This window comes from Lithobates pipiens, unplaced genomic scaffold, assembly GCF_037356315.1.
Source record: "Lithobates pipiens isolate NorthernLeopardFrog02 unplaced genomic scaffold, aLitPip1_a1.2 Scaffold_18, whole genome shotgun sequence".
Lineage (NCBI taxonomy): Eukaryota > Metazoa > Chordata > Amphibia > Anura > Ranidae > Lithobates > Lithobates pipiens.
In genome coordinates this window covers 294087402-294101231 of record NW_027507758.1, presented here as the reverse complement: position 1 = coordinate 294101231, position 13830 = coordinate 294087402, and the positions used below count along the sequence as shown (strand labels likewise).

At 40.1% G+C, this 13830-nt stretch overlaps 1 protein-coding gene across 1 annotated transcript in view; it reads left to right on the top strand.

Moving 5' to 3' along the window:
* The window catches only part of LOC143987941 (uncharacterized), a 214809-nt gene that overhangs the window by 165206 nt on the left and 35773 nt on the right, over positions 1-13830 (top strand). Inside the window, exons 40-43 of the mRNA XM_077487143.1 lie at positions 6975-7142; positions 8970-9122; positions 9910-10044; positions 12003-12155. Of these exons, the coding sequence (XP_077343269.1) occupies positions 6975-7142; positions 8970-9122; positions 9910-10044; positions 12003-12155 (609 nt within the window). The remainder of the gene's footprint in view (positions 1-6974; positions 7143-8969; positions 9123-9909; positions 10045-12002; positions 12156-13830) is intronic.

The window sequence follows — 13830 nt, the reverse complement described above, 5'->3', positions numbered from 1 at the left end:
ACTAATCTAGGGGCCATAAAACAGCACTGTGCATCCAGGAAAAAATCACCCGAGGGAATGATAAAGTTGTAGAATTCATATGAACTGTTTTTTCCATGATTACTAATCAAGTGAGCCCACCCCCATGGTAGCCAGGGGGGCAGAAACCCCTATCTGAGTGGACAGGTTCTCCTAAGACTCTCGTCATGTGTTGCTCTTCTCATTATAAACAAGGAAGATGGCCGTGGCTTGTGTTTGTGAACCAAAGCAGAGTTCACGTACCAAAGTAAATTTTTGTGAACTCTTCTGTTCGCGAACCAAGCTGTTCATGAACAGAAGTGTTTGTGAATAGAGGGATCACTGTACTTTAAATCTATAAAACAAAAATGTAGTATATCGCAGCCCACCATTTTTTTAGATGTAGTGGCTGCTTTCATTTTCTTTTCTTAGTTTTTTTCTTTTCATTTCACCTGCCAGTGAGTGTGCTGTTTTTCAACTTATTTTAACAGACCAAGCTGTCCAGCAAAAGTGTCAGCTAGAGTGTTGAGATAAACCATTTTACACTGACAGGGGTGCTTACAATGATCACCTTTTATTTATTCATGTAAAAACTTTACCCAAAAAGGAAAAGAAACTGTTTAAAAAGTGTTTACTGGAGTTCATTAGTGCATCTACAATTGGATCATCAGGTGAAAATAAAGGGACAAAAAACAAATGCAACCATCACATCTAAGAATTGGTAAGCTTCAATGTGACATTTTTGGTTTGGGCATTTATTTAACTGCCTGCCTGCCTGCCGCCCACCGTCAAATGATGGTGGGGTGGTGCGGCTTTCGTTCTGGGACAACGTCATATGCCGGCAACCCAGAATGGCTGCTCTCGTGATCATGGCCACTCCGTGTTACTAGGACATGGCGCGACCCCGATCTCTGTAAAGACCCGTGTCTGTGGCTCTTTAACCATATGAACGGCTGTGTCCAATCACAGCCGGTCACATGTAAACACGGAGATGCCGGTAATCGGCTCTCCTCGCCTCACACTGACAGAGTGGGTGGTGAGGAGAGCTGATCAGTGGCATCTCCACACAGGGGGACATCTAGGAATGTAATCAGGGCACTGATCATCAGTGCCCTGATTACAATATAGCAATACCGTGTCACCAATCAGTGCCCACCATTGCCCACCAATGCCAGCAATTAGTGCCCACCAGTGGCAGCAATCAGTGCCCACAAGTGCCACCAATCAGTTCCCATTAGCGATGCCAATCAGTGCCACCTATCAGTGCTGCCCATCAATGCCCATTACTGCTGTTGATCAATGCCCATCAGTGTCGCCCATTAGTGCCACTGATCAGTGCCCATCAGTACCGCCTATCAGTGCCCATCAGTGCCACCTATAAGTGCCCATCAGTGCCTCCTCATCAGTGCCCATAAGTGCCGCCTCATCAGTGGCAATAAGTGCCACCTCATCAATGCCCACCAGTTCAGCCTATCAGTGCCCATCAGTGCCGCCTCATCAGCGCACATCAGTAAAGGTGAAAAATTGCAGAGTTTCAAAAATGTACAGAAAAAATTAAAAAACATTTTTTTTTTAAGAATTTTGGACTTTTTTTTTGCAAAAAAAAACAGCAGTGATTAAATACCACCAAAATAAAGCTCTATTTGTATGAGGAAAATTATTCAAAATTTGTTTGCGTACAGTGTAGCATGACCGCGCAATTGTCATTTAAAATGCGACAGTGCTGAAAGCTGAAAAATGGCTTGGGCAGGAAGGGGGTGTAAGTGCCTGGTAGGCAAGTGGTTAAAGCACTTGACAATCCTGTTTTATTACCATTCCATTCATTTCAGATTGTAAATTACATATACAAGTGGAAGTTCACCCCAATACTAAAATCTGTAAAATCTACTGGCACCCACAATCTAAAGCCTCGTATACATGATTGGATTTTCCAGCGGGAAATGTGTCATGACAGGCTGTTGGTGGAAAAACCGACCGTTTGTAGGCTCCATCGGACAATTGTTGTCGGATTTTCCACAGACAAATGTTGGATGGCAGGCTTATAAATTTTCCGTTGACAAATGTCTGTTGTTGGATTTTTAGATCGTGTGTACACAAGTCCGTAGGAAAAAAGTCCAAAGTACAAACACGCATGCTCGCAAGCAAGTACAAGCCAAACGCGGTCGGTCTTGTAAACTAACATCTGTAATGGAATGCATCGCACAATTCTTTTCTTCTTTAATGGGATAATAATGAAGCTGCTTTGCTGGTGATACTGATAAGCCCCGTACACACGAGAGGACTTATGTCCGACAGACTTCCGAAGGAGTCCTGCCGGAGTTCTGCCGGAGTTCCGACAGAGTTCTGACGGACTTTTCGACTGAGCGGACTTGGCCACACACAATCACACCAAACTCCGACGGATTCGAACGTGATGACGTACGACTGGACTCGAATAAGGAAGTTCATAGCCAGTAGCCAATAGCTGCCCTAGCGTCGGTTTTAGTCCGTCGGAATAGCATACACACGAGCGAATTTTTCGAAGGGACCGGGTCCGGCGGAGTTCCGTCGGAAAAATTTGAAGCATGTTCCATTTTCTAAAGTCCGTCAGACTTTGGATGTTGAAAAGTCCGCTCGTGTGTACGCGGCAATAGAGTTCTGCCAAACATATTTTAAAAGGCTTTTATTTTCTAGTCTATTAAGAATAATTATAATAATAATTAACTATTAAGAATAATATTATTATGCTTTTTTTTTTTTTTGGGCAAGTTACCAAAACACAATTATCCCCTAGTTTTTAAGATCAATAATACAACTATGTTGGTGTCCCTTGTTAATTTTACATTATATTTTTTTAAATGTAACTACCTACTCCCAAACTGTCATTTGAAGTAAAACACATAGCCAAGTATCATTCTCCACAATTTTCTCCACAATTTTTTTTTATTGTGCATTAAAAAAAGAAAACAAATAAAATCAGACATGCTATGTGACAATAGAACTTAACCAAAATGTGCATTCTGTGCATCCAAAAATATAGAAAATATACTAAATCAAATCATTATTCAACCAAAAAATTAAATAAGATCCTCATGCATGTGTCCTGCTTCTTAATATAGGGGGTCAACAATGCCAAGAGTTGGTGAAAGCAGGGGTCCGTCACCCAGAGATAATTCCGAAAATCATCCAGATTATTCTCCTGGAGCTCCCGCGGCAAAGGCATATGACATAGGTCACGATTAATAAAGTAACCAATTTTTGGTCTAAGAAATCCTCCTCCTCCTGTTCCTGGACTGAAATTGGGTCAAAGTAATATCTCCAAGGCCAAAAATAAATAACACGTTATCTCCTCCGATTCCACAACATGTCTAGTTGACGAACGGCCTTTCAGAAACTAACTGAAAAGTATGAAATGAAAAGCACGAATCAACACCCACCAAACTTCTACTAACAGAAAATTAGCAGAAGGAGCCCAAAGGGTGGCACCTGACGATTGAACTTCTTCTTTATAGGCTCGTAGTACATCTAGTACGTCACTACGTTCGTGTTTGTTGGCAGACAATTGTGTACAGTTTGTATGCAAGACAAATTCACGGCACACACCCTTCGGACAAAAGTCTGATGCTTTGTCAGCGGAAAATCCCCCCAAAAAAGCGCATGTAAAACGCCTGAAAGAAGCCTCATCTGCAATCTCACCTAGTGCTTTCACACTTAGACTCCTTCAACACTATGGCGTTTTTCAGGCGCTTTAGCATTAAAATAAGCGCATGTAAAGCCCCTGAAAGAAGCCTCAACTGCAATCCTAATGTGAAAGCCCGAGTGCTTTCACACTGAGGTGCAGCTTCTTTGCAACACTTTTGGAGCGGTGAATACACCACTCCTAAAGCGCCCCTTCCCATTGAAATCAATGGGAAGCACCTGCAAAGCGCTTGAAAAGCGCCCACAAAGCGCTTTTGACAGCAGTGCTTTGTGGGTGCTTTAAACTCTTTATTTGGCTACTAACAGGGATAAAGTGCCCCAATAGCGCTCAAAAAATGCTGGTAAAGCGCCGCTAGTTTAAGCGGCGCTTTATGAGCATTTTTCGGGCACTGGCAGTGTGAAAGGGCTCTTAAAGCACTTGGGCTTTCACATTGGGATTGCAGATGAGGCTTCTTTCAAGCGCTTTACATGCGCTTTTTTAACGCTAATGCGCCTGAAAAAACGCCTTAAAAACGCCCCAGTGTGAAAGGGGTCTTAGAGTTACTATGGAGTTTCCGTTGTCGGCTGCCTCCTGTGCACTCGCCTCCACAGAGAAGCCACCGCTTGCAGCTCAGTGCAGGACCAGACGAGCTTCAGAAAAGGTATGTATAGCGATTTCTTCTTTACAGGGTTAGTCTTAGATTGTGGATGCCAGTAGAATTAGGCTAGGTTCACACATCAGCATGGAGCAGCTCACAGCAGGGGTGCAGTGCGTCCCGTTCACCTTCTCAGGTTGAATTTTTGGCTGAATTCGGACCTGAAATGGACCAAAAGATACACAGGAGTCCTGTGCAATTTGCACCGGAGCTGCTCCGGAGATGTGTGAACCGGCTTCATAGAGAGCCGGTCACAATCTCCTCACATCCAATTCGCAATAGTGTAAACCCAGCCTTAGAGATTTTAGTATTAGGGTGAACTTCTACTTTAAGTGTCTAAGCTTCCTGTATCTGCCACTATAAAGTGATACTGTTAGGATTTTATATAGGTAAAAAATATCATACATTTTTTAATTTATGTAGGGTCAAAACATTCAAGACAGATTTATAAACCTCTTGTTTTTGATGAACAGTGAGTGAATTATCAGTAATGAAGATCTTATCAGGAAAGCAAGCAGACTGCGTGTATTTCCTTTAAAGCTCAGCTGATTTTCTTCTTCTATTCCTCCATTGTTTAGAAGATTATTATCTGAAATACAAAGTGATACTTCAACTATAACGATGAACATATTATATTTTTACTTTTTGCTCTTTAATAATAAAACCAGTACCAATCATGTAGAAACCAGCAACTCTCAGATGTTGTAAAAAAATCATATATTATAGAAAAATATAAAGATGATTTCTTCACGCTGTTAACGTATGTCTATTTCACCATTATACAGGTATAACAGAAAATACTGTAATGGCTATCTACAATACGATACATTCAGGGGCGGAATGACAACTCATGGGGCCCCCGGACAATAGGAGATTATGGGGCCCCCGAGCAATAGGAGATTATGGGGCCCCCAGGCAATCAGAGATTATGGGGCCACACAGTATACACACACAGTATACAATCACACAGTATACACATACATGTACACACAGTATACATAGACATGTTTCTATTGACTGAGAAGGTACTGGAGAGGTGGGGCAGCTATAATCTCTGGATTTATTGACCAAAAGGATGTCGGTAAGGGACATTTCAGAGACAGATGTAAAAAAAACACAGATTTTTACATACTGTCCCTGGTTTTACTGAGGCTGGCAACTCTGATGGGGCCCCTTAGTGACTCGGGGGGCCCTCGGGCAGTGCCCAAGTGGCCGAATGGTCAGTCCGCCCCTGGGTACGTTGTTTTTGCTAAATCATGGGGTTGATTTACTAAAGGCTCTTTGCAAGGAAATCGTACTTAGTAAGGAAGTTTCTCCAGAGGTTGGTGAATGAGGTGTAATTTCACGTTGCAAAGGATGCCTAATCACAAGCAAGAATTTTTTTTAAAAAAACAGCATTGTTGCTTGCACAGAATTGGAGGATGGAAGTCAGCAGAGCTTCACTTAAGTTCTGATGAAACTTCCCCTGCAAAGTGTAACTTTCTTTGCATAGTGAACTGTCTATTTGTCTTTAGGAAATCAGCTCCCTTGGGCTAGGATTACACTAGCCAGTGCTCTGAAAAGCTACCCACAGTGAACAGTTTTTCAAGCAGCCGCTGTCAGGTGGCGATCCTGCAACCTCATACATGGCTGGTTTGTTTTTGTTCTTCTTTTTTCGTTCTTTGCTTCCAGCAAACAGCAGTTTATAATGGAGATAATGTACCATAACTGTGAGCCAAGTGTGGCTTGTGGTTGTGGCCTGGCCTCATTAACTTGAAATGGGTGAGTTTGACAGGAAGTGCTGTCTGTCAGCTCAGCATGTTGCACTAAATTTGCATGTGAACATACTGAAAGTTATTGACGTGTATATTTTTGAGGTGAAATGTGCATTACTGTCACCAGGTTGTACGTGTTTGCTTATTGTTCAATAAAGAACCTGTTTGATTCAAAAAAAATTTTAGGTGGGTGATCAGGATACTGTAAAACCGTAACTCAGCCTCTTGTTTTCATCACTCCCCGCGCCACCCGTGTGAAAAAATCCTTATATCAGTATATAAGTAACGTTTCCATGGTGTGTACAGTCACTTGAAAGTATCTTTTAGATTTTTTGTATCAGCTAACTAAAAAAAAGTAACAAAAATTTAATTAAAGGAACGTTGTCACCCATGACGTATTTTTTCTCACCGTTTTCAATTGTTATTTTATGCCTTTGTATTGAAATACTTAAAACTTTCTATAAAAAGATATTTAACCTAAAAATATTATTAATGGATCATGTTCTAGGTCCAAATGGTATTAAACCAGCATCAGTGGAATATTGCTTATTTGTGTTTTGTTAGAAATTCTGCCAAAAAGATATGCATTGAACAGCAGCTAAGAGTAAACGGAATGCAGTGTAATGCCATGACCCCAAAGGCAGCCACCGAAGTGTAGGGAAGATAAGTAAGAATTTACACAGGAAGTAACAAGTGTTTAATGAGTGAGATGATTCATAAGGTAAGACTTTTATTTTTAGAAGTGCTAAAAAGAAATAAATAGCACTTGAAAATGAACTAAATATTAAATAAATAAATACATATAACAAAAGCAGAATCATTTTCTTTACCAAAGGTCTGGCTAGTCCAAACCAACATCTGCAATCCAATTATATTTTATATTGAAAACAATATAATTACCTTTTTGTAGACCGCTGACATAACCCATGATCTCATAGTTGAAATAACAGCACTCAGAGCTAAGCTTCAAGATACGGAAGAAGAAACCATGGCTGCTACCCAAGTGGTGAGGAGACAGGTGCAGGATGAATATGAAGCCTTAGTGAGGACTCTTTTTGCTGCTTGTATATCTCTAAAGGTGAGCAAAGTGTAATCTGTGTCAGTAACTGTACTTGCCATGTTCAGTTTGCTAACTAGAAATGTCTGCTCTAAACCTCATCCCTGTATAATAATAATAATAATAGACGGCACTTGAATAAGCAGCTCATGCCCAAGGAGATTCACTGATTATGCTTATTAAAGGTTTACTATACAGTACCTTATAAAAAAAAATGTGTGGAAAAGTAGATAAAAATAATTATCATTTGCTTTTTTGGGATAAAGGGATAGGGAATAGATGGTGCATTGAAAAACATAGATCTTCACATTACTACCCTACTTAGTCATTCACTCTGCTGAACATTACATTACTTTAAAAATTTGATAATTACTTTGATAATTTGTACATACCTATCCATGTTACTAAGTAGTTTGTAAACTAATGGTGCTTTGTAGAGGGCCACTATACAAAAGTCATATTTTTATTATTTTACATGATAGCGCCAACAGTGTGTGCAACCATATACAAAATAAAGGTAGACAGTACAGTTTCAATGCAATTCAATACAAGCCCCTGTGAGAGTTTACATTCTAAAAGGGAGGGTCAAGTGATAGAAAAGATAATAACTGTGAGGGATGAGCTGATGCAAACAAAGTAAAAATACAATTTATTTGGTAGAGGTGGGATAGGCCCTCTTGAAGAGAGAAGTTTTCAGGGATCACATAAAGTGAGTGTGACGGAACCGATCCCACACTCCGATTGAGTGCTTCCGTCAGTATACCGCTGCAGACGGAGGAAAATCCTATTTTTCTATCCGTCAGCAAAGCGGATTGGATGAACACGGACAGATGGTCCGTGCTCATTCGATCCCCCATAGAGGAGAGCGGAGAGCTGACAGGGCGGTCCCTGCACAGTGTGCTGGGACTGCCCTGTTATCCGCCGGCTCAGCGGGGACAACGGAACGATCCCCTCTGAGCAAGCGGATCATCACGGGGCGGATTGCTGATCCGTCCCATGTGAAAGGGGTCTTAGTCTGAATATAGGTATCAGATATTCCAACTGCTCACAAGCACAAAACAAGATGACACTTGCTTAGCTGCTCAACATGGACTCATTTATTAGAACCAAAAAGACAAGTATTTAGAATACAGTAGAAAACCTAACTTAATTAGCATGAGCTAATTATCTAATCATTGACCCAGACTAGTTGTCTGCAAGATAAGACTTTTCAGGGTAAGACTTTGTCTCCTAGCTCACTGACTGACTATTCAATACACATTACCATAAACACAGGGTTAATTAGCACAACCAACAATGGGTGGAATATTCTTACAAGCCAGACTAGACTCATTTACACAACAGACAGGTGGCTGGAGTTGATGACATTAGCATCTAACAGTTTGTGTCCCAACAGTGTGATTTAGTCTATTGCTAATATGGCAAATACATATCCAGAGTCTGTGTGTCTTGGGGGGGACATGGATCTGAATCCAAGTAACACCACCTCAGGGGTCCCCAGGCATACAGCTCACAAAGAGCACCGTTCCCCCAAATGCGAGGGGCCCATAATCGCAAGGCAAGAGGCTCGCATTCTGTCCCCTCCAATAGCCTCTGTCCTGGCTAGGTCTGTCACAGTGAGCAAAGGAGGAGATAGCCAAATAAATTGGGGTAGGGAATTCAAGTGGCTGAGAGTTGCTCTGGAGAAGTCCTGGAAGCAAGCATGAGGGGAGGTCTCGTAAGAAACAGAACCACTATACCTTCGGATATATTTTAAACATCTGCGGTTATGGTTAGTGCTTTCTAGTTTGGTCAATGATCTCTGACAATGCTATAGATCCTTTCTTCCTAACATGCTTAATTTTTCAGTCTAAAATAGATGGCTATCATATTAATATGAACAAACAAGTAACGGAACTTATCAGTGATGTTCGAAAAGAAGGCGTGGACAACATGATTCTTTTGAGAAAAAAATATGGCTCACTAAAAAATGAGAGTACTTTAAAAAACACATTATCGATGGTAAGTTGCAACCACAAGTTTTGTTACATTTACGGAATAATAATGGAAGCTCTTGGGAAACATTTTCAATTCAGGGAACTTTTCTAGTTGCCCAGACACTTCAGTGTTCCTTCAGAAGTACAAAGTTGGTAGCGTTTTTGAAGTAGAGTATGTCAGAATGCATGACTTCTAAGAATAAAGATGGAAACCATTTTAAATATATATATATATATATATATATATATATATATATATATATATATATACACATATATACACATATACACTTATGCCCCGTACACGCAATCGGACTTTCCGACAACAAAACCATGCATTTTTGTTCAAAGGTTGTTGGCTCCAACTTGCCTTGCATACACACGGTCACACAAATGTTGGCCAACAAGCTGATAAAAAGGAAATTCAGAAATTCATGTGATATCTCCATTGCGAACGCTAGTTTTACAAGACCGAGCACTTCCGGCTCATACTTGACTCTGAGCATGCATGGACTTTTGTGCAACGGACTTGTGTACACACACGATCAGAAAGTCCGACAACAAAAATTTGCCAACAAGCTCACATCTAACATTTGAAAATATGATCACGTGTATGCGCAATAAGAATTCAGATAATATAATAACTTACTTTTTTCTCGCCATGCAGTTGATGTAACATACATTTACAATGTACCCACCCCCCACTTGTAGACTTAATGTGTATGTCATTCAGATTTATTCAGAAATACAGGTATATGTGCCAGTGCTGTACAGGAGTTGATATATTTACCATTTGTTTATGCATTAATTAGCATGACAGGCTGCATTCACTACGAGATGAGAACAGTCAGCTACAAGCATTAATCTGCAAATTCAAAGCTCTGAATAAATGGAAGATGACAGCCAGGGAAGGAAAGTTACGGGAGAAGCTAGGAAAAGCCGAAACGGTATGTAGTAAGTTTAATTTTGGATATTCAGTCATTCTGGCCGCTTGCTGTGTTTTTATTATGATGGACAGCAGACTGGAATTAAAAAATAAAAGCATGTCAAGATTTAATTCCTTCCTGGGATAAAATAATTAATAGCCTAAATGAGACCTAGCACTCAAACTTAACAAAGGTGTACCAATCAACCATGTGGCCAGTGCTATTAAAGTGGAAGTAAACCCATGGATTTAAACAGTTAAAAAAAAAAAGAGGCATGCCGGGCGGGAATGCTAACTGCACATTGGCTTTGCTCTCAGCCAAACTATTAAACCATCCAATGGCTGGTGTCATAACGAATCACATGTGCAGCACCATAGCAGTTGAAGATTAAACAGAGGCAAAGATGGCAGCTTCCTTGGCTGAAAACGATAGAGGAGTTTACTTCCACTTTAATTACATGCAAAAACAGGATATTTAGCTGACAACTGCATTTCTAGATAGAGGTTCTGAAAACATTTGTAGTATTTTACCAGTTTCTGTCCAAAGGAAGTTTATTGTCACCTGAGAGCAGTTTGGAAAAGCTTACAAGAAGAGGACAAACTGTAGCTGGGTAGCCCTCTAGACCAGTGGTCTCCAAACTGTGGCCCTTTACTTGCTTTCATTTTTTATTATTTTTATTATTTATTTATATTTATTTTGCTTCCCTTGAGGCAATATTTCTGCCACTGACACCAACAATGAGGCATCATTTCTGCCACTGACACCAACAATGGGGCATAATTCCTTCCACTGACAAGAAAAATGGGGCACTTCCCAATGACACCAGATTGGGCATTGTTTACTCCCACTGCCCACAGTCTGGTCCCCGTTAAGTCTGAAGGACAGTGAACTGGCCCTTGCTCTAGACCAAGTTACTTGTTCCCTTAAAACAGATATTTTATTATTCGGTTTCTAATTGTGTTATTTTATCTATCACTCAATTTCTGCTTTTTTCATTCTACTTGTTTAAAATTGTTTTAGTTATATATAGACATGTGCATTCGTTTTTGTCCGAATGCATTTTCATCCAAATTTCGTGTATTTTCGTTATTGTCTTAACAAACGATAATGAACGCGCAGAATCCGAAAACCGAAAGATCCGACATAAACAAATGCTTTATTTTCGTTTTCGTTGCAACAGTTCAATATAGATAGGAGTTTCGGCATGACGCTGACAATAGTGATCTGTGTCCATCAAACCTATGGTCGAATGTGCCTAACCTTAGCTCTATTAGTTCAAGTTTATTCTACATAGAGAGAAAATATTCTACATAGAGAGAAAATATTCTACATAGAGAGAAAAGATTTGACATTATAGAGACAATAGCAAAAAAGGTGGAATGTGCCTAATCTAACACTATTAGTCCAAGATTATTCGACATAGAGAGAAAAGATTTGACATGAAGATTCGACGAAGCAATCACCGCAAGCGCACATTTATGGTCAAATGCTCTGCCCATAGGCTATAGAAGAATTCTAATGTTGGTTGACTAGTAATAATATTTAATAAATATAATTATTACTAGTGTCATACAACGTTAAAATGCTACTATAGCTTGTAGGGGAAACATTCGACCGGAAATTTATGATTGTTGCGTTGTACAGTTTAGCTGCTAGGTTGAATCTTCTTAGAACATTCGACAGACGCCATAAGCCTTCAAAGACAAATTCAACCTTAATTATTTCGGATTTTCGGACGAATGCATTTTTTAACAAAACAAAATAAATAAAAACGAATTTCGGGAGTAACTAAATACATTTATTTTTTGGATGAAAACTAAATTCCAAAACAAAATATTTCAGTGTGCACATGTCTAGTTATATATCTGAATCTTTTTCTTTAGATGTTAAGCTTCTACCCTCTATGGGGTTGTGTGACCAGAGTAAAGAACACTATATAATAATTGGCTTTATCTGTATGATCTTTTCTACCATTAAAGGAGGCTGTTCAGGACAAAAAAGAAAGCTTGAAGTTAAAGCTGAGAGTGGAACAAGAGGTGGCCTTGCTACGTCAAGAGCTCGTGGTTGCAAGGACAGCCTTGTCAAGGACACAAGCTGATGCCAGTAAAGTAAAACAACAGCTGGTCAGACAGGTATACTGTTCATATTACTAGCGTTTCCTGCTGCTAATATTCTGTAGGGAGAACAAAAAATGGTATTGAATTTTAATTCTCGAGAATTTCCTCTACATGTTTGATTAACCACTTGACCTCCGGAAGATTTACTCCCCTTTCTGACCAGGTCATTTCTTACTATATGGCACAGAGGTGGGTAGGGGGGCAGAGACAAGGGGTGACTCAGATGGGGGGGGGGGGAGTTCCTGCACCTATTCTCAGAGAAAAAAAGCCCTGTATAAATCAATACATAAAAGCAGTACAATTGTATGAGCATTAAGCTGACCACTGTCCTGGTGCGGGACGGACTAGTGATGAGCAATACAGATGTAAAACACCTTACATGTTACGGACTAAATGTCCTTCTTCAGAGGTTAATTTGGTTCAGATGGGTACAGATTTTCTATAACAGAGAAAATGTGCAAATAGTACAATATTAGTATACAATGATTAGTATGAATGTTAGAGCAATTGCAAGATATACAAAAAATCTCTGATCGTGTGTGTTCAGCCATGTGTGTGGACTAATTACATAGTAAAATAATCCACATGGAATAAGTCTGAGGAATAGACGATGGTCATAACAATCATGGACAGCAAATGAGATCCCCTCCAAAGCAAAACAAGTTCAGAAAAACAGAAGGCAACCAATGCTTCACTGCAAGGACTCATACCTGGGGAGCAGAAGATCCTGCTTGAACTGGGCCAATGTACCTGTGTTAGAAATATAAAGCATAGCAAGGTCACTGACAGGGGTTTTAAGAGCATTCAATAAAGCACTAAACAATAAGACCTGGTCTTGCTGTCCATGATTGGTATGACCATCGTCTATTTCTCAGACTCATTCCATGTGAATTATTTTACTATGTAAGTAGTCCTCACACATGGCTGAACACACATGATTAGAGATTTTTTGTATACAGTGGAACCTCGGTTAACCATTAACGCGGTTAACCAGTAACGCGGTTAACAAGCGTTTTGAAAGACAAGCAACTTTTTTTTTCATTCTGACTCGGTTTACGAGTGTTGTCTCGAAACTCGAGCAGAATTCAAGCTGCTGGGGTGTGCAGTACCGCATTTGGCCAGAGGTGCGGGGGCGGCAGTGACACTTGGAACGGTTCAGAGCTGTTAAAATACTCTGAATCACTCAGAAATACTCAGAAACACTGGGAAATACTTAATTCCCGAGTGTTTCTGAGGCGTTCTGAGTTTAGCCGAGCTGTCCCCGAGTATTTCCGAGGCTTTTCAGCACCCCTCCACCTCTGGTCACATACAGTATTGCATGCAATAGACATCAATGCGGAACAAATTATCTTTGTTTCCATTGACTTCTATGGGGAAATTTGCTTTGATATGCGAGTGCTTTGGATTAACAGCATTCTCCAAAAACGGATTACGCTTGTAATCCAAGGTTCCACTGTATCTTGAAATTGCTATAACATTCATACTAATCATTGTATACAAATAATGGACTATTTGCATATTTTCTTTGTTATAGAAAATCTGTACCCATCTGAACCAAATTAACCTCTGAAGAAGGACATTTAGTCCATAACATGTAAGGTGTTTTACATCTGTATTGATCATCACTAGTCCATCCTGCACCAGGACAGTGGTCAGCTCATACAATTGTACAAATTGGGTATCTCAGATA